Source organism: Diospyros lotus, chromosome 12 (assembly GCF_014633365.1).
Source record: "Diospyros lotus cultivar Yz01 chromosome 12, ASM1463336v1, whole genome shotgun sequence".
NCBI classification, from domain to species: domain Eukaryota; kingdom Viridiplantae; phylum Streptophyta; class Magnoliopsida; order Ericales; family Ebenaceae; genus Diospyros; species Diospyros lotus.
The window spans coordinates 33,730,711-33,750,312 of NC_068349.1; the positions used below are offsets into that span (position 1 = coordinate 33,730,711).

Genomic DNA, 19,602 nt, shown 5'->3' on the forward strand with positions numbered 1-19,602 from the left:
TCTCTTTCTCTTTTTTTTTGAAACTTTTGTCAACTAGAAGATGTATCAGTGTTAAAATTCAATTCGACGATGTTAGGGTTTATTTTGCCGACCTAGGGTGGTCGATTGTTGGTCATCAACCACTACTAGTTTATTTCATTTTGTTTTTTTTTCCATCAACTCTCTTTCTTACCTTCTTTTCTTACTTACTAAAGAATAGAACAACCATGGTTATTCTTTAATGATATATCAAATCGACTGTGTTCTCTGATAAGACAAAAAAGAGAGAAAAACAAATAGTTTAAATAATTAAAGAACTATGATGCACGGAAACGTTCTAGGAGTGCGATTTTGACGCTTTTGAAATATTTATTGTACTGAAACGCCAAGAAACACCAAACAAATGTTTTTACGATCGTTTCTATAATTTCAAAAATGTTTTGACACTGATTCATAATAATAGTAAAAAAATATCAAAAATGTGTTTTTGTCTATGAAGAGGTTAGAATTTTTAAGTTATAATTTTCTATATTAAAAATTAAAAAAAATTAGTTGCAGACCATGCTCTTTGATGAAGATGCCAATGAGACCATAGAGAAAGAGAATGATGAAGTAGAAAACTTCTTATAAATTACATTATATTTGATTATTTTATTTTTTAAAATTTATTATTTATTTTTAATTAATAAGTTATGATTCATGAATAATAGACTATCTTATATTTGTTCAAATGTATTATAGAATTTATATTTATTTTTAGATTGAATAACTATTTTTTATATTAAAAATTATATTTACAAAAGACCAGTATATTTTTTTACATATGCGTTTTTGTTTCCTACTTTTTAAAAAAATACCATTTATCCGTTTCCGTTTTCATATTATATTCGTTTTCTATTTTTATTTTCATGCAAGCTAATTAGGGAAAAATGGTTTCTTTTTTACCTAATTTTTAAATGACAAAGGGTTTTGTCATTTCTCAAACATCAAGGTTATCTTTGTCATTTTGCCAACTCTCAAGAGATGTTAAGTGTAATTTGCCCATAATAATAAGAAGATTTGGGGGAATATATATAATGAAAAGAGATATATGTGTGTTCATATATATGTGTGTGTGTGTTTATATTATATATATATATATATAAAATTAATTTTGTGGTTATGAACATTGATTGTGGATATGAAGGTGATGGGCCTTCTCTTGTCTTGCTTATATAAATTTTCCATGGTACAACAGGAGAGCTGCCCTTTAGCTTATTTGACTGAAAAGGGCATATTTCCATTTGCTCCACATTTTAACATGTGAATCCTCTTCAATTGAGTGTTACAAGAAGAGGGAAATCCTTCTTCTTTAATTGCTTATTCAATGGTGTCTGTTATATACTAAATTTTAATTTCAATTTGATAATTAATTTGAGATTTTTATCAGAATTAATGTTTATTTATTCTATAAATTTCTCACGTGATTTGTTAACTTTGTTTCTTTTTTCTTAGGATGTCTATCCTTACGGGAGCCCTCGTTGTTCGATCTCACGATTTTTGACAGACTTTAAGGAGCCCTCGTTGCTCGATCTCACGATTTTTGACAGACTTTATTTTTTTTTTCTTCTTCTATAATTCACAAGAGTTTCTTTTTAACTCGCAATAATTTTTACTTTTATTTTTGTTTTCTTTGTTATTTTCATTAACATGCTGCTTCTTTTTAGTTATTTTTACTTCAAGAAGAAAAGGAAGATGATGATAATATTAAGGAAAATGCTATTGGTACACTCATTTTGTACATTTTGGGCTACATAAGGGAGTATTATGACAAAAAAATCCCTCATAAGGCGCATGTGAGACGCAGGGTATTTGAGTCATAATATTTTGGTCATAATATTATGTAGCTCAAAATATACAAAATGAATGTACATGATTCTAATATTAATATAAATTTAAGGTTTCCATACCATGCCTATTGGGCTCATCAGGAGCCCAAGGCCCTTGGCATGCAGTGTTGGGCCAGGTCTAGTTTAAGGGAGAAAAATTGCATCTTGTATTTTTAAGTAGCATTTGTTAAAATGAGTAAAATAAAATTATATTAAAATAAGATTAGAATAGTTTTCAGACTAAGATATAAAATGATCAAGATAAATTTATAAAAATTTTTAAAATTTTTATCAATTTATTTATTAAATTTTTTAAAATATACAAAAGAACACATACGTTATTTGTTTGAAATAAATTTAGCAAATATAATGAAAAATACTTTTGTTTAAAATACTTTTTATATTTCACTTTTTTTTTATCTATATCTTAATTAACAAACATTATCTTAATATTTAGATTTTAATATTTTTAAAGTTCTAAAAATGGCATTAATTTTGTTGAGTTTAAAGAACTTGTTACACTAAAGCCCTTACAGTTAGTTAACTCCAGTTAAACCTTTGAATACTACAAAAATACCTTGATCTATTTGTCACTCTTTCCCTTTCTCTCATTGTTCAGGATTTGATAGTTAAAAAAAAAAAAAAAAAAGATAATGGAAGTCTTGATTTTAATCCAGCCTATCATTTACAAATGATTTTACATAAATCATGTTATTTGTACATCATTTTTGTACATCTTAAATTACACAGAAAAAAGATATTATGACTAAAATACTCCTCGCTTTCATGCGTCTCACGAAGAACTTTTTATCATTAATATTCTTTTGTATAGCCCAAGATATACATAAAAATATACTAATAACATTTTTTTTTATACATAATTCACTGGCTAGGGTCCTTCGACCCCAGCCATGGGACAACCATGGCATTTAGTTCGGCCGCCATGGCCAGTAATTTTTTAATCAGTTCATGAGGGGCATCACTGCGAAGCAATTAAGAACTTCATACACATCATACCAGAAGCAAGAGGCAGAAGCAGAATTTACACATTTTTACAGAGCAAATTATAAAAAAGTAGTCGACAGAAGAAACGCCGGAAGAGAACTAGGAAACGCATAAAAGAATTTCAGTTGTCCACTCACACTCAACATCAACACTGCAAAACGTTCATATTACTACTGGTGAACCCACAGGAAGATGGATTCTACACACAATCCATTTTCTTCTTCTGCTACCTACTACTTTTTCTTCTTGTTCTTGATATGTTTTGCCAATTTCATCGGGCCCAGGACACAGAATCGATCTCATCCCTTGCTGCCCTGTACAGTTCGAGCCTTTTCGCGCACTGCTGCCGCCTCTCCATCAACGCCGGATCTTCGTCTAGCAGCTGCGCAAGCTGTTTACCCTGAAAGATTGTGGGGATCAACCTCAACATCAGTTTCGTGAAAAAAAGGGCATATTCATAGCTGAACATCAACACATACGTAGATTGAGATGGGTTTTTCTTGTCAGCATCAAAGATGTGTAATTTTTTTTGTTTTTCACCAGATCTATTAATCATCGTTTATTTGAACTATGAGAAGATAATGCTGGTGTCGCACGTGCGTGTATGTGTGTGCAGGGGCAGATCAGGGGGGAAGCCACTGGCTGCAGCCCTCCCTCAAATCTTCCCTGGGATTTGGACTATTTGGGAGGGGAGGGGAGGGGAGCTGAAATCACTGATGAATCTGGGGCAGCCCTGGATCCGCCCCCGCGCGCGTGTGTGAGAGAGAGAGAGAGGAGAGAGAGAGAGTACCTCTTTCTTGCCAATCTGCGTGTAGAAATAATTGAGTAATGATTGTTTGGCCTCCCGAACCTGACAATAAACCACCGCCTTTGGAAGGGTGATCTTGAGCGTCTCAGCCACCATACTGATATAAGAAGACACATTCAATGCTATCCTCCTGAAATGCCCCTCCGTGTAGCGATCCACAGTAGGGGCAACAGCTGGATTTCCTCCCTTTTCCACCTCTTGGGGCAGTCTCCTGAAGAAATCAACCGTCAGGTATGAAGATTCCATGTCCACCAGTCTTATGACTGTCTTCCTACTCTCCTCCCGAAACTTTTCCAGGGCTGCACCAGCAGCAGCAGCTATTTCAGCTTGCAGAGTGGGAAACCGCCTCAGCTCCTATCCAATTGCGTACACAAAAAAGTTGAAACACACTTTTCAATCAATAAGGGCAGTAGCGCTTCTTTTTGATAAACACTAGGAAATAACGAGGAGGTTCACCTTAGTTTCTCCAATTGACTTCCTTACAAGTTCCTTCAGAACAAAGTGAACCTACACATGAAAATAATTATAGGTTGGATATGAATTTAGATGCAAGTTCTGGACACACTTGGAAGAAAAAACCAGCAAAATGGTAGACAAAACTACTACTGACAGCATCGACTGAAGCTTCAGCTGGGCCTCTAAAATAGTTTAATGCACCATCAATTAGTCGTCGATAACCTTGCTCTGGTGCGATCAAGTGAGGTTGGTAACCATCTGCTTCTGAAACAATTCGTCTCACATTCTGCAGGGAAAGATGGTGATCAAATGGAAGCTTCCTCATAGCAGCAGGTAGCTGGTTATCAAATACTCCATAGATCCGGTCACCTCCAGGTCGACTAAGATGAAAAAACCAAAGCACACGTATAAATTGGACATCTAAGCAAAGGTTTCAGGAAAACGAAAATGCATTCACAGTCAAGTATCAAAATTAAGTATTTTAAGTACTGTATCCCAGTTGTAAAAGTGAACATAATCTATATAGCAGCTTCAGAAAGGTCATGAACCCCAATCTAAAGCGAGTCCCCAGTGCATGAGGAGGCTCCCCAATCGGTTTCCAGAAAATATAGGGTTCCATATATACATAGGATTCTAGCTGACATGGAACACAAGGTTTTGAAGGGAGCGAGGCATATTTTCTCAAATATCTAGGGGGCCAGCCAATAAACAGTTAAAAAAATTACCTACATTTTGCAGGTAATAATAGATTTTTTTTAACACTAAAAAGGCCAGATGCACGGATGTTCTTTCCCCTTAATTCCGCCAGTGTGTTGCATTTGGCCTCGTCTACTCATGCTTATCATCCTAGACTTTCTGACTTGGTCAATTTTAACTAAGCTTATTTGTTGGTTGTTCGTTGAATTGAAGATCTTTTATTTGTTGACTTATTCAAAACTTTGCTGGAAGATCTTATTATCTCAATTTTTATACTTATTTTAATTTTAAATGGGTAACATTGGGGGACCATTGCTATCCCTAATTGAAACTGGCGTTATCCTCCATTATCCAGTTAATGACTTGATTTTCGGTTCTGATTTATGGTGATAAAATCTCTCTACAACACCCACCTCATTATAATCATTCTCCTCTTCAAGATGCTCTATTATACTACCCTTCTTCTGAGTCATTAGTCAATTGCTGGGTTATTATATTTTTCTTTGTTGCTCCTGATATCTTCACAATGTGAGTGCACACTTGTGAAAAGTGTCCAATATATCCTGAGAAGTAGTTGCCATAACCTAGTTCACCGAGAAATAGTCTCTGAGAGACATCTACCTTTAAGGAAGGTGTTCTTGACATGCCTTGAACAATATCATTACAGCCTTATCTCTCCAATTTTTTCCAACAATCTTAAACGTAGATTTTGCCCAAGAGACAATGTTTCAGTGAAGTAGATTATGGCAACAACCTGCCAGGATACATAGGATTGCTGATAGAACCCTTACACGATTGATTGAATTTAGCACTAGAACAGTATGAATTCTTCGATTACAGAAACTTACAGCAATAGCTATGAGCGAATATAAACAAAAGAAAGCAAAATTGACCTATTCAAGAGGGCCTCACTCTCCAACGACTTCTTCCAAAATTTTCCAGATCCTCTCTATCTCCTTCCTCCCTCCCCTTTTATACCTATTCCTCATTCTGTTTCAGCCACGTGAATGATGAATGAATATTCCCCTCTAACCAACTTCTAACTCTTTTGACCCTGAATCAATTCCCTTGGTTGCCCCTATTGTTCCCCTCCTTTTACGCCTTTGATAGGTGTGACTAACAGAAGTCCTAACAATACTCCTGCCCACAAGTTTCACCTTGTGAGAAAATTCAAGAAACTGATGCAGAATCTGATGATAGGCTCTAGGGGTGGCAACCCCTTCCATTGTATAAGAACCTCAAGGCTCCGTAGATTCTTTCCCCAGCTCGGCCTTACACCCAAAAGAAATTCCAGTTGCACCTTCATTTCCCACTCAGCTGTTAACTGGTCGGGAAATTTGGTCGTTTCCCGCACCGCTCCTTCGCTTTGCAAAGCTAGGAGACATGGAATATAGGGTGGATCACACAAGAAGGTGATAGAGACACCTTCTCCACTACAAAAGGCCCGTAGAACTTAGGTGACAGTTTCTCATTCACCCGAGTAGCCAATGTCTTCTGCCTATAAGGGCGAATTTTAACATAAACCAGATCACCCCCCTCAAATTTCACATCCCTCCTTTTATCTGTTGTTTCCTTCATCCTTGCTTGCGCATGCAACAGTTGGGACTGCAACTCTTCCAAAACAGAATCTCGCTCCAACAACTGTTGTTCAATAATAGAAACAGCAGTGGTGCCCTTCTCAAACCTCAATACTAGGGGAGGTTCATGCCCATAGACTATCTAGAATGGAGTCAATCTAGAAGAGACATGGAAGAAGTGTTATACTAATATTCTGCCCATGGCAGCCAGCTGTACCATGCCTAGGCTTAGAGGAGGAGAAGCAACGAAAGTATGTCTTCGAGGTGCGATTTAAGACCTTCATCGGACTGAGGATAAGATGTGCTTCTATTCAATTGAGTGCCTTGCAGCCTGAATAATTCTTCTCAAAAATGGCTAACAAAAATTCTATCTCTATCAGAAACAATAGAATTTGGAACCCTATATAACCGTACAATCTCCTTCACAAAAATCCCCATAACACTAGCCGCTGTAAAAGGGTGTTTTAAGGCAATAAAATGTTTGTCGATCCACTACCATCAAGATAGTATCCATCCCTGCTGACTTGGGTAACCCTTCGACGAAATTCATGGACACATCTTCCCAAACTTGACTAGGAACTGGAAGCGGCTACAACAACCCACCGGGTGATAAAGCCTCATATTTATTCTACTGGCACACACAACATTGCTAGACATATTGTTAAATGTCTCGCTTCATCCCCACCCAATACACATTGGCGGCTATCCTCTTATAAGTCTTGAGTGACCCCCAACTAGTCCATCATGCCCTTCCTTCAACATTAACGGAATTAAAGCAAACCCTTTAGGAAGATACAGCCTGCGCTTGAATAACAAATGGCCATCCACCACTACAAAGTTGGGTTTGTTAGAAGGATAGTTTGAACTTCTCTAACAGTTTGCTAGAGTGTTGCATCTCCTTTCACCTCATTTTTTAGTTGGTCTAGCTGCAATATTCAGGGGAATGGAAAAGGCCATTAACGTGGTGGGAGAATGGAGACGTGAGAGAGCATCAGCTGCTCAATTCTCCAATCTGGGACAATATTGAATCTCAAAATCGTACCCTATTAGCTTCATGACCCATTTTTTACAATCCGGACTGACCACCCATAGCTCCATGAGAAATTTAAGACTTCGTTGATCTGTCCTAATAACAAACTTACACCCAAGTAGATAATGTTGCCACTTCCTCACTGCAAATACTATCGCTATCAATTCCCCCTCATACACCAACCTATTTTGACCAGTGGAATTTAGGGAGTGACTGAAAAAAGACAATTGGTCGTTGTTCTTGCATCAAGACTACCCCTAATCCATGCCTAAACACATCGGTCTCAACAATGAATTCCCTCGAAAAAGCCGACAAAGCCAACACGAACAGATCGGTCATCGCCTTTTTAAGGGGTTGAAAAGCCTGCTTCGCTAATTCATCCCAAAAGAAATTACCCTTCTAGAGGCAATTTGTCAATGGCCATGCCAACTTTCCATAATCCTTCACAAATCTTTGATAATACCCCGTAAGGCCCAAGAACCCTCGAAGTTCACACATGGATTTAGGGCTGGGCCACTCCATAACTGCCTTAACTTTAGAGCTATCCGCAGCCACCGCTTCTTGAGAAATGACGTGCCCCAAATACTCAATCTCCTACTACCCAAACTGACACTTCTTCATATTAGCATATAGTCGGTGAACTGCTAGGAGCCCTAACACACACCCTCAAATGTTCCATGTGTTCGGCATGTCCTTACTATAAACCAAAATGTCATCAAAAAACACCAAAACAAAGTGCCTCAAATGCTCCTTAAAGATCTCATTCATCAAAGATTGGAATGTGGCAAGGCATTTGTTAACCCAAACGACATAACCAAAAATTCATAATGTCCCTTATGTATGCGAAAAGCAATATTAGGAATGTCATTAGGTGCTATCCGTATCTGATGATACCCCGATTTCAAGTCCAATTTGGAGAAAACAACAGCCCCATTCAATTCATCCAATATCTATATCGGGAATTGTTATGTTGTTTAAAACTCTATAGTCAACACAAAATCTCCCGCCTCTATCCTTCTTCTTGACCAGCAACACCGAGCTGGAAAAAGAACTCACACTCGGCCTAATAATAAGCCCTATCGCCAACATCTCTCAAACCAGCCTCTCAATCTCATTTTTCTGAAGGTGGGGGTACCGATAGAGATGTACATTCACCAACAGCACTCCTGGTTGCAATGTAATCACATGGTCCCGCCTCCAGTGTGGGGGAAAAGCCCACACGACTCCTCAAACACATGCCTGATATCTACTAGCAACTCCTACAAGCTGCCAAGGACTGCCCCTCCCACTTCCTTTTCCTTGGTAGTTAAACTCCCCAACTCCAGCAACACCCCTTCTCCGTTCTCTCTAAACGCCCTCATCATCGACTTCAACGTTACCAAGGTATTACTAAGGCTGGGATCCCCGTGTAGTGTTATGGTAGCTCCCCCCTGCCCTAAACTTCATAACTAATGAGCCCCAATCCACTTGTGTCTCCTCAAGAGTGGCCAACCACTTCATTCCGAGGATTATGTCTGAGCTTCCCAGCTCCAATGGCAAGAAATCCTCCACTACTTCCACATTTTGCAATGTTTAGGTTACCCTCTTACACACTCCACCCCCCTGAACAACCATGCCCGACCCCATGATCACGCCATAACCTCTTGTTTCTATCTGAACTAGTCCCAATTTCTGCACCAATTCAGACGCTATAAAGTTATGGGAAGCTCCGCTATCAATTAAGACCACCAGCCCTTTATTTCCCCCTTGATCTTCATGGTTTGTGGAGGGGTTAATCCCATTACCGAGTTTATGAACAGCTCCACTACTTCCCCCGTTTTGACCATATCACCTTCCTCCCCTGAATTCTCCCCTATTTTAGCTCCTCCTTTATCTTCCTCTTCCCTTTCCTCCTCCTAAATTACCATCACCTACAGCTCTTTATTCTTGCATTTGTGCCCAATCGTATGTTTCTCGTCACAACAAAAACACAACCCCTTAACTTGTTTGGCTTGTAGTTCACTCACTTAGTCGTTTAAGCGGGGGGGGCTGCTCCACTTATCGACGTTTGCAAGCCGATGAGAGGAGCCAAGGCTGGTGGTCGCTGATTTGGGTGACGCCACCAGGGGAGGCGAGACCAAGGTTACTGCTCCGTTTGGACCGGGACCGGAATGGCTCCCTCGAACCACCAGATTCCTCTCCTCAATTCGTTGGGCTCCATCATCTACTCCAACGCAATTGATCTGCACCCGTATGTCGGGTCTCAACCCATTTATAAAATGTCCCTCCAGTAACACCTTTAGCATGTCCTCGAGCAGTGAAGCCAACATCTCAAAGTAAAGGCGGTAGTCCTTGACGGACCCCCACTGCCAGAGCGCAAGTAACCGCTCCTCCACCGTGCCTTCCTGCATGGGTCAGAACCTATTCCTCATCATCACTCTAAGCTCCTCCCAACTCCTCACCCGTTGCCTTCATTGCTCCCACTGGAACCAAGCAAAAGTAACTCCTTCAAAGCAAAGAGCAACAGAGTCTAACTTCTCCGCATCCGACAACTGATTCACAAAGAAGTATCGCTCGGCCCGAAACACCTAACCATCTGGGTCATCTCCTTCAAACACGGGCATCTCCAGGCGTCAGCTCCTTCCTTCCAACCTCCCATAGCTCTCATACCCCACCATCAGCTTCCCAATTCAGGCGTGGCCTCCCCAGTGAAGGATGAACCCGCCAATAGGTTCTCGCTAGACTGTTTCCCCTTCCTCCCTTTCTCCTGGTCCTCCCATCTCTCTATCAGCAAGATAAATTGTTCCATCATCGTCACCATGTTTTTCTCTATGTTCTGCACCCTCTAGAACTCCTTTTTCATCGATTCCAATCCCATCTGCAAATCGATCTTCCCTTCAATCTGCTATTGACAACTCTCCATTCTTCCCTCCAATTCCCCCACTCTCTCAAAGATAGTCACCCCTATGGATCGTTGCTCTGATACCAAAATGATAGCCCTTACACAATTGATTGAATTTAGCACTAGAACAATAGGAATTTTTCGATTACAAAAGACAGCAAAATTGACCTATTTGAGAGAGCCTTACTCTCCAACGATTTCTTCCAAAATTTTCCAGATCCTCTCTCTCTCCTCCTCCCTCCCCTTTTATACCTATTCCTCATTCCATTTCAGCCACCTAACCAACTTCTTACTCTTTTGCCCCTAAATCAATTCCCTTGGTTGCCCCTATTGTTCCCCTCCTTTTACACCTTTTATAGGTGTAACTAACGGGAGTCCTAACAGATACTTCCCACAAATGTTCACTCACAATGTAAAGATATTAGGAACAGTATAAAAATAATTGAAAATAACCCAGAAGTGATGGAGAAGAGAAGTGGGTAGAGAGTTTTTTCTCCTTTAGAAAGGAAGCACAACAGGTATTTATGGTGGGGTTTTGAGTGAACTGCCAGGGAATTCTGGCTGAATTTTGGAAGCTGTTGAACGGATAAATCTTCAATTTTGGGTGCACTATCTGTTGCTGGAGGAGTTCCACGGCTAGTGGACAATTCTCTTAGATGAAAACCAGCAACAACCTTTGAATCAAGTAAGTCACATAGGCATGCAAAATAACACTTTGATTTTAAAATATATCAAAATGTAAAAAAGGGGATATTTGAAAATAAAAAAATATATTATAAAACATGGGATAAAAAGCTTTTGAAATATTCTAATTTCAAAACACCAAAACGATCAGAACTCTAGTAATTCCCAAATCACCATGATATTATATTAACACTTGTAGGTAACACCACACCGGTTCAAACTATAAGATCAACTTTCAAGTACTTTAAAGCTCTGAGAATAAATAATGCATTATGGAGAAGAGTATAAAGTGCTTACCCTCCATCCAGATGCTCCTTAAATATCTTATCAAAGGCACGACAGAGTTCCAAGATAGTGTAGAGTTGGGCCTGGAAGATAATGATACAGTCACTGACAACATAGATTGTAATTTTATATATGATCAATAGAGAGTATATAAAGTGCTCACTCCTGCATCAACAGCAATAGGCCTGCCAAGGTGGTCCATTTCAGATTCAAGGTCACTGATATTTTTGTTAATCAATGATGTGATACTCGGTATTCTTGCCTTGATTACAGACTCCAGGTGCTGAAATTGATAACACTCATCAAAAGGATACCCTTTTTTTCCAAAGAGAAAATAATAGTAATAATAAATATTAAAGAATACACAAACTATACCCTGGAGAGGAGTTTAGCAAGATATTCTGAACCCATTTTACTCTCTAAGTGCCCATAGTCAGGGACTTGTAGAAAAGTACTCTCGCTCCTTTCGCCGAGCAACCACCATATCAACATTTTTGTTGATATCAGCTTGTGAACGATTCACAATTCCAACCCAAGGATGCTGTAAGCGATATGATCTCCCTTCAAGAACCTTTTTGGGAAACAAGTCATTAATTCAGTTCAACAAAATAAGGAATTGGAAAAGATACACAGAAGAAATCCTAAAAAGAAAATTTGAAGAAACACATAACCAAGTCATAGAGAATATCTAATCATGAACTCAAATTCTTAAAATTATATTTCTGTTAAACTTGAATAAAAGTTGAAACACAAAATTCCTAAAGATAATTGGAAAAGATACAGAAAAAGAGAGGAAGCCTACATCCAGCGCATTAGTTCCTTTATCCATCAAATCTAGCTTTGTCAAAACACCAAAGGTCCTTTCCCCTGCAAGTCACAAAGGACATTCCATAAGTCAAATTCCAAACAATTTGAATGAAGTGCAGCAATTTTTTTAAAACTAAATTATAGCCAACAGTAAGTAGAACATACCAGTGGGATCCACTTCCCTTGCAAGTTTGATAGCATCTGATGTTGCTATGTCTTGATTGGCAGGAGATATTGCAAGTATGATGCAGTTAGGCTGAATAAACCATACATTCGTCAATTAGTGACATAGTAATTGACAACCTAGGACATCTAGAAGCAATAAGAACAGATGGAACCGAGCAAATAAACTACATTAAAATAATACAAACCAAAATCCCTCCTTAGTTGAAGGAAATTTTTTAACACCACTGCACAAGCTATTAAAATAACTTTGAGACTAATTCAACTTACTAACACCAGTCATGCTAGAAAATTAATATCTTCCTAAATAAAGACAAATGACAAGAACATCATTGATGAATCTCCGGACCATATCTATTTGAAACATAAATAGCTTCAGGGGTCTAGATATAACACAGCTAACCAGAGTTGGATTAAGCATGTGCTAATTGGTTAGGAGAATATTCAGTTTGTCAGAGTAAGGCTGGGGTGTCCAATTCTGTTACACAGAATGGATATGGATGCAGTGAAAGCAATGTAATGAAATTGGCTAATGAAACTCATTCTCTGTGGTCTCATCTAATTGCCCTCTTTCTCCTCTCTCTTCAATTCTTTGGAATGATCACTGCTCACCACCAGTGACTATTACTATATCTTCTTTCCCTTAGTGAACAAGGGGTTTCGTAGGCCTTTTCTTTGCAAGGACAGCTAGGATATCCAGCTAATACTTTTTAAGTTCAAGCATCATCTCATTCATTCAAACTCGATCACAATTAACTCTTATAACAAACAATTACGATTCACTAAACTAACCCTAAAGGCAGTTGCCTGGAACTTAATAAGAAAGGATAATGCACCATTTATTACCTTTTCAACATAAGTTCGCACCATGTCTTCAATGTCTTTGACAATACTTTCTGGTTGTCCCTCTGCAGCCCACAATATCTTTATTCATGATCATTATAACTTAATATTTCAGAAGTTCTACAAGAAAATAACAATTTGTATAGAGAACTTACCAACCGCAACTTTAGTCAAACCAGGCAAATCAATTAAAGTTAAGTTGACAACTGCCATAAAAAAAAAAAAAAATGCAATGATGTCAGTGATGTGATAGACAGATGTTGGAGGAACAAGAGAGGATGTAGTCATGCATTGGAAGAAAGAATGAAGTATAGACTCTCATATGTCTAGACAAAAGAAAATCATAACAGGAAAAGTAGAGCCCTATACCAAGCTTTTGAAGCACAACGCAAGCAAATGGCAAAAACAAAAGCACAACAGAAATGCAACACTGGCCTTTGGAGGAAAAACCACAAGTTGGATTTCAGAATTGGTTTCATGTCCATGTACACAAATTCTTCTTCTTCAGTTTTCTTTAGTATTCCAAAATCAAAAATTCACTAGTAGTATACAAAGTCCAAATACAAAGCTAATTCAAAGAAGAAAATCCACATGTCCTTACTGTTTTCATTGACAATCCTAGTGAAAGCAAAAGAATAAATCAAAACTTGAACCTAACCATACATGCAATGAGAAAGATAAGAATATAATAGTCATTTATTGGTACCACCAAGACAAAATAGAAGATCTATAAGTTTTCAACATGATAAAATCTGTCCATAAACATCACAAAAGAATTAGAAATCACTGCAAACAAGTTGGCATTGTACTCATTTGATTAGTTATTTAATGGAAATTCAGGAACTACTAATGAAACACTGTGCTCTGCCCAAACTACGATGGACTAACCATCAACAGTAATGTAAAATTGCACAATGGCATTACAAGATAAAGAAAGCTACCTCCTCATCTGAAGGTGAGATGACACTGAATATTGCAACCCCAAAAGAAGCAGAACAAGGACAGAGAAGATAACAAAGGGACAAACAGCAAATGGCTCATCAAAAGGAGAAATCTAAATATAAATAAACAATAAAAAAGCGAGATTGACATGTAATTTTCCTCTGGTAGAGCTTCAAAGTCAATATTCTCTCCAAAAACCTTCCATTTAATTCAAACAAGTTATCATGGTTAATTGAGTATACAAACTTCAAAATGAAAATATCAATTTAACTTCCTGAAGATTTCAATATATTATACACCTGGAGGAAACTTTTGCCTTCACATTGACGGAGCATTGGACATAACATAGGACATAATAGCCTTACAGAAGATATGGCTACGGACAGAGATGGCTAGAGGTCTATAATTCATGTAACTAACCCCACCTAACAAAATTAAGGCTTGTCATTATTGTTGTTGTAATTTACAGAGCATTGTTAATATATACATCCACAGAAACACACATTCCAAGTAGCTTATGCTTTGCATTTTTTATTGAGAGCATCCATGAAGAGAACCTAGTAATTTCTTTTTCTCCGCAAGGTAAAACATAAAACTTGCTTATGTAACTAGATTAAAGTACCTATTGAAACCAATTTACAGGACTGCTTAAGAAAACTCAAGTTCAGGGAGTTACAGAGACATGGAAACAATAGCAACATGCATTGGATGATGAACAACTACTACTATGCTCCTCCGAACCTATGAAGTCTCTGGCAAATTATCAAAGAAAAGCCCGAGACTGAGAACATGTAAGTATAAATTGCATGATGTGGAGCAATAACAAGAGCACAAAAAGAAGCAGCTCACAAGAAGCCTAGATGTACATTAGTTCCATTAGCCCTACCATTTGGAGAGTATATACTAAGATGGATTGGAATAGGGGAGATCTGTTTTGTCTTTCCTGTCACCCTATCAGTTTCATCCTGGATTTCCTTGCGAACCATGCCTGCATAAAAGTATCATATTACAACAGATAAGTACCAGCATCAGTGTAGACCATACCTACCACAGAGAAACATGAAGAGGGGTGGGGAGCAAAAAAAAAGTATGTGTAGAAAACAGAAGTAAATGATATAATAACAAATGTTGCAACTAATATACCTATTACAACAGAATGAAACAAGCCTAATCTTCTCATAATATTTATTGAAGTTTGCAATGACCAGAAACATTTAAAATAGGAAAGGAAAGCATAACGCTATCTTATTCAATTTGAGAATCAAAAAAACAAATATCCATCAGCAGAGTTGCAGGCCATGCTTCACTAGTTCAAGAGTTTAGCCTGTTGTCACAAATAGGCCCACAAAACTAAAAGCTGTATCGAGAGAAAGCTAGAAAATTGGTTGAGTTGGACAGTGTTACAACTCCAAATTCTTTAATTAGTCAGCTATTCTAGTTTTCCACAATGGTTTTGCCCCTTTAGGTACCTTCTATAAGTGAACATAGTTAACTACCAACAAGAAGAAACATAAAAAAGGTTCAGCCTTCCTTGCCCCACTTTTCCCTCCTCCATTCCAAAGTGACACACGCAATTAAGTATAGGTTGTCCACTCCAAAGTCGAAACAATACAAGACAATAATACATAATTGTATATTTATGTGTATCAAGTGCAAACGATATTTTCCCCATTTATTACCTAAAAAAGAATTTATATTTCCCCAGAGCAAAATCCTGAGAAATCATTTTCCACAATTGTAAGAGCAAACCAAAAGTGGGCCTTAACTTATGGATGCTTCTAAAGAAAGAATGGCGCCTTAGCTTAGCTCAACTTGGCTTAAGATTTCCTTAATTAGTTGGGATTGGTTACATTCTCATTTACCATCCATTCCCATTTACAGCCATAATTTTGGTTAAACTAGAATGGGTTTCTCTATTGATGTAGATCCACATTGTTTTGAGTTGAATCTGTCCTTGAACACATTTCCCTCACATTCATTGTATGTTTCATATACATCTAGCACTGTGGGCATCACCCAAGGGATCAATGTAGACAATAATAAACACGTGTGGATGTATGAAACATTTCTAGGTGTAGAGCACCAATATTGATGTGGGACTCCATTACATCACCCTGAGAGCATTCATGACCAATAAAAATATTACAAAATAACTTGATAATGTGAAAACTTCATAGCAAAATCAAACCCATCTAAGTCAGACACTTGGATACCTACTTACAAATCAAACCATATGCTATTTAAGAAAAGAAAAAACCAGGCTCAATGCAAATCGACTGAAGACATCTATTTTTATTTTTAATTTTATAATATTTGAACATCTTTATTTTCTCTTTTGATTCAAAAAACAGCTGCCTTTATAGAGCAAATAGATGTCCCTCTATTCCTGTTCTCAGAGTTGGTTTGGTTGACTCTTTTCTATTCTATGTTACATATTCATTTAGTGCATGGGACTCGAAAGTGGGAAACAAATGTTTAGCGGCCAATTGGTTAGCTAAATTGGACACCACATTTTAGATATGACAATAGACGGCCCAAATCACCCACAACCTTCTCTCCCTCTCTCACACACACTCATAGCATAAGTGAAAAAGATAACTGTTTCCTGAAAACAATAAAATACTTCGGCAAGAATATTAACACACCATTTTGTCAAGCCCTCAGATTGAGGGCTGGGCAATTGTAGGAATTCGAGTGGAATTCCAAGAAAGAAGATATGAATTTAGGAAGAAACAGATAGAATGAGGAAAGGGAGGAAAAGAGAATGAGAGAAAGTTAAGAGAGAGTATTGAAAGTGAAGACTGGTTATTATTTTCGATGCCTTCCTCTTACTGCCGTAGGTCTCTTATAGAGCCTCTAGCAACCATAACAGCAACTCTAACCATATAACAACACGCCTAACTAACATAACAGCAAAACAGTACCATTAACTAAGCCTCTAACCACTTAACCCCCCATCTAGTTAGCAACTAACGGCTCATACAAGCGGTTATTACCGACCATTTACTGACTTACCCCTAGGGTCGTGACACATTTGGTACTCTATCATACACTATTTGACTCCCCATCTGCATGTACAAGATTTTCCCAAAAACATATCTTGATACAGTAGCCACTTGAGCTATTATATTTCCCTGATTCTGCAGCAGCCACTAACTTTACCAAAATCCTTTGCAAGTACTCTTTAACCAATATTCAGACGACAATCATCAAAGATATGACAACCATCAAAGACTGACTAAATTAAATCACAAAGAATTCAATCAATAAAAAAGCATTAGCAGCAAAATAACACACCAAAATCAGTGAATCTCTTTCGAGGCAGGTGAGAAAACTCAGCATATTCCTGCAGCCCCTCGTCTATCTTGTAAAGTTGCAACACCAGAGGCCTCCTTGTGACAATCCCTGGAAAAGCCCATATACAAGCCTAGTTAGCAACATGCATGGTAAAACAAAAAATTCAGTTAAAATGAAAAATTACACGACCAAAAACCAAAAAATCATAAGGAGGGACAAATATACAAAAACTCACCAGATCCTCTAGGAAGAAAGTCTCTTCCAACTATGCTCTCTAAAACTGAAGACTTTCCAGAACTCTGTTCTCAGTTCAAAACAGAATAAATTATCAGACAACCAGACCAAAAATTTACTACTACTCTCCACTCCCTCTGTAGCGTTGCCACAGCTTTTCAATCTCTCACTCTCTATAACGGTCATAAAACTTAATAAAAAGTCAAAAGAGCTTCCATCTTTCGCTTTCAAGAAAAGTGAGACTGTTCTCAACCAAAAGAAAAACAGAATTGCACAATATATAATTCAATTGATTTTCTCTCCCCATCAGTAACTCTCCTCTCAAAAGAACCCAAGCAAAAGCACATGAAATCAGAATTACAAAGAAAAAGAATATCAGAATCTCAAATTCGGCTCAAAACAAATAGACTAAAGGTCACGAAGTCCCCCTCCCAGCCATCCCTTCCTTCCCTCACTCATAAACTCTCAATGGCGACAGAGCAGTCGAGATGGAGTACCTGTCCACCGACGACGGCGACGGAGGGAAGCGCGTCCCAGAGGGAGGAGAAGGCGGTGTCGCCGCCGCCGTAGTCGCCGAGCGCAGTGCAGGCCCTCTGGATACGATTCACCAGGCCGATCAAGCTCTCCATAGTGGCCATGCTCTCGGAAACCCTAGAAGCTTCTGGAAGAAGCACGGAAGAGGAGAAGGAAAGGAAGAAGGTGGAGAGAAAGGTAGACAGGGAGTAGGAAAGGAAGACGAAGAAGTGAAAGAGCGCTGACGCGAGAGAGAGAGAGAGGGAAGCGATAAAGTGCGCCAGGTGCGCAGCGTGGTCGGCTGATATGCTGATTCGGTGGCTCTCGCCTTTACCCACCGTCCCTTTTTATACCAATTTACCTTTTTGTTTTATTATTATGCCAACGGTTTAAAATTTTGAATTTTGAAATTGAAATTTGAAAATGTTGAGCCTGTTCACGGGAAATATTTTTTGTTTTTATTAAATAATTTAATTTTTATTCTAATTGTACACTATGATTGACGAAATATTTTTTAAAATAAATACCATAAGACTTGTTTAATTATAGAAACATTTTCTGTTTTTTTTAACAATAGTCTTTATTAAATAATTAAATCTCTCTAATTTCATAATTTTTTAAGACAAAATGTCGGGTTAATTACATCAATAATCACTCAACTTTATATTCTATTATTGTTTTGTCACTGAACTTTGAAATGTTACCTGTTAGTCACTAATATTTCAAAACCGTTACAACTTAGTCACTAAACTTTAAAATATTACTTACTAATCACTAATATTTCAAAACTGTTTCTCGTCCGTCACTCGTGAACTTAAAGTTTAGTAATTAACAAATAACGAGTAATAAACGATTTTAAAATATTAATGACTAACAAGTAATATTTTAAAATTCAGTGACTAAGCAGTAACAGTTTTAAAATATTAATGACTAACAAGTAACATTTCAAAGTTCAGTAATCAAATAACAACAAAATACAAAGTTGAATGATTATTGGTATAATTAACTCCAAAATATCAGGATATTTTTAATTATAAAATTAAAATTAAAACCTATAAAGTATTTTCTAAGTTTTTGGACACACGTGTCAAACGGAGTATCTGAATTAGTACTTTGTGTTTGTGGGTGTGTATTTGATTTTGTTGCCAATTTTGATGTTTTGGTTAATTTGGCTTTGGAATGTTTATTTTTATTTATTTTGTGTTTGGTTTTATTTTGGTTAAGAATGTAGGAATTAAACATTATGCTTGATAATGTTGTCCTTTTTAAAATATGAAAGAAAAAAACATTGTGCATTTTATTAAAAATTTCACTCATCACTGTGTTAAATTTATCTAAATTGTACTTGCCAACTCTTGTTTCTAATAATAACACCAGCCTCCTTTGTCACAAAAATTAAGGTCTCTTTTTATTATTTTCAGTTCATTTTTAATTTTTTTAAATAATTAAAATATGTTTACTTTCATATTCTTAAAAATAAAAAAAATTATAAAGAGAACTAAAAATAACTAAAA

At 37.4% G+C, this 19,602-nt stretch overlaps 1 protein-coding gene across 1 annotated transcript; it reads right to left on the reverse strand.

Moving 5' to 3' along the window:
• Window positions 1-2,879: 2,879 nt before the first annotated feature.
• LOC127814257 (phragmoplastin DRP1E-like) lies at window positions 2,880-18,400 on the reverse strand. The gene is given in 16 exon segments (XM_052355649.1): window positions 2,880-3,252; window positions 3,643-4,014; window positions 4,117-4,167; window positions 4,271-4,496; window positions 11,282-11,352; window positions 11,433-11,552; window positions 11,645-11,707; window positions 11,709-11,840; window positions 12,072-12,136; window positions 12,242-12,332; window positions 13,106-13,167; window positions 13,258-13,308; window positions 14,931-15,032; window positions 17,342-17,449; window positions 17,577-17,640; window positions 18,073-18,400. Coding segments are annotated over 16 exon segments (1,848 nt in total). The 5' UTR covers window positions 18,214-18,400; the 3' UTR covers window positions 2,880-3,123.
• Window positions 18,401-19,602: the final 1,202 nt, after the last annotated feature.